Source organism: Gekko japonicus, unplaced genomic scaffold (assembly GCF_001447785.1).
Source record: "Gekko japonicus isolate JY-2015 unplaced genomic scaffold, Gekko_japonicus_V1.1 scaffold1449, whole genome shotgun sequence".
NCBI classification, from domain to species: Eukaryota; Metazoa; Chordata; class Lepidosauria; order Squamata; family Gekkonidae; genus Gekko; species Gekko japonicus.
This window is the reverse complement of record NW_015173714.1, coordinates 110,442-111,911: the sequence shown is the minus strand read 5'-3', so window position 1 is coordinate 111,911 and position 1,470 is coordinate 110,442. Positions and strand designations below refer to the sequence as shown.

Below are 1,470 nucleotides of genomic sequence, written 5' to 3'. Positions count from 1 at the left end.
GGAGCACGTGACTTAAAAAAAAGAAGACATTCCATCCAACTGGAAAACAAGTTTTTGATTTCACTTCGGTGGGATAAGCGAGCAACCCCGAAGGTACTGAAAGAACCAGGGTTCTGATAGAGCAGAAAGAGGCGCGGTGTCTATGTGAAAAGGTGAAAAGGCACGTGGTTGGAAGTTCCCGTTGAATCCCCTCTTTCCTTTTTAGAGAAACGGACTCCGAGTTTCTTGTTCTCCCAAAGTTCCTGGAGGGCAGTGCTGATGAACAGTAGGGCTTGGAATGCCAAAGACGTGATGCAGAGAAGTTCTGCCCAGCAGTGAGGGAGGGAAGATACATCTGCAGTGGAAGCCTGTCGGCAGGGGGGGAGGGGTGGATTCTTAGGGGGAAACTGGTGCAAATCAGGGCTTATCTCAGCTGGGAAGTTTTGTTTTCTTCCTCTTTCAACCCACAAGGCTCTGGCTGCCGGCTGAGAGTCAGGAAGCTGCCACGGGTGGATCTTCGGAAGCTTCTGTGGTCAACTCCTTATGCTGCTAAAACTTGGTCTTCTGGCTGGATCACCCGAGAACAGGAAGAAGTGAACACTGGTAACGTGGGCCCACCGCCTTGTCCCCCAAAGACTTTTTGCCCCCCCTTCCCCCCCACCCTGGGTTTTTGCACTTCCTCCCTCCGCCATGGTCTGGTGCTCCTGCTTTCTATCGGAAGAAGAAAAAACTGCCATTGCCATCGATAAAGAAATTAACCGGCTTCTTCAGGAGCAAAAGAAGCGTGAAAAACGGGAGCTGAAGTTACTTTTGCTGGGTGAGTATTTTGTGCCTGAGCGGGAGAAGGAGGGGGGCTGTGGCTCAGTGGTTAGGGGCGTCACCTGCACTACGTGCCAACGGTCCCAGGTTCAATCCCTGCCATCTGCAATTAAAATCATCTCAAGTGGTGGATGTTGGGAAGAGACTTTCTCTTGGAGCGCCGTTGCCAATCAGAGTAGGCATTGCTGAGCTGGATGGGAAAGTGTGCCAACCAGTGTCCCCCCTAAGCTTAGTTAGTGTAAGCTAGTTCACAGTTTTTTAGCCTCTGGCTCACACATTTTTGTCTCGGCTCAGGAAGGATGGCTCCAGAGCAAACTAATATATGCCGTAGCCAAACTGCTCACTCACCACTTTCATGCCAGTAGCTCACAAAGTAGAATTTTTGCTCATAAGACTCCACAGCTTAGAGGGAACATTGGTGCCAACCTCCTGGTGGCACCTGTAGACCTCCCACGGTTACAACTGATCTCCAGACAATAGCAATCAGTTATCCTGGAGAAAATGGCTGCTTTGGAGGGTGGGGTCTATGGCATGGTATCCAGCTGAGGTCCCCCCCCACCCCACTCTTCCCAAGCTCCACCCCTGAAATCTCCAGGTATTTCCCAACCTGGATCTGGCAACCCTAGTTGTGGGAGACACAGTTGTCTTGGTCACCGAGAACACCTGAACAAG

The 1,470-nt window shown here is 51.2% G+C and overlaps 1 protein-coding gene across 1 annotated transcript in view; it reads left to right on the top strand.

The window, feature by feature from the left end:
* Nucleotides 1-669: 669 nt before the first annotated feature.
* Nucleotides 670-1,470, top strand: part of LOC107120590 (guanine nucleotide-binding protein subunit alpha-15-like) — a 25,874-nt gene continuing 25,073 nt past the window's right edge. The window contains exon 1 of the mRNA XM_015423318.1: nt 670-796. Within this exon, the coding sequence (XP_015278804.1) occupies nt 670-796 (127 nt within the window). The remainder of the gene's footprint in view (nt 797-1,470) is intronic.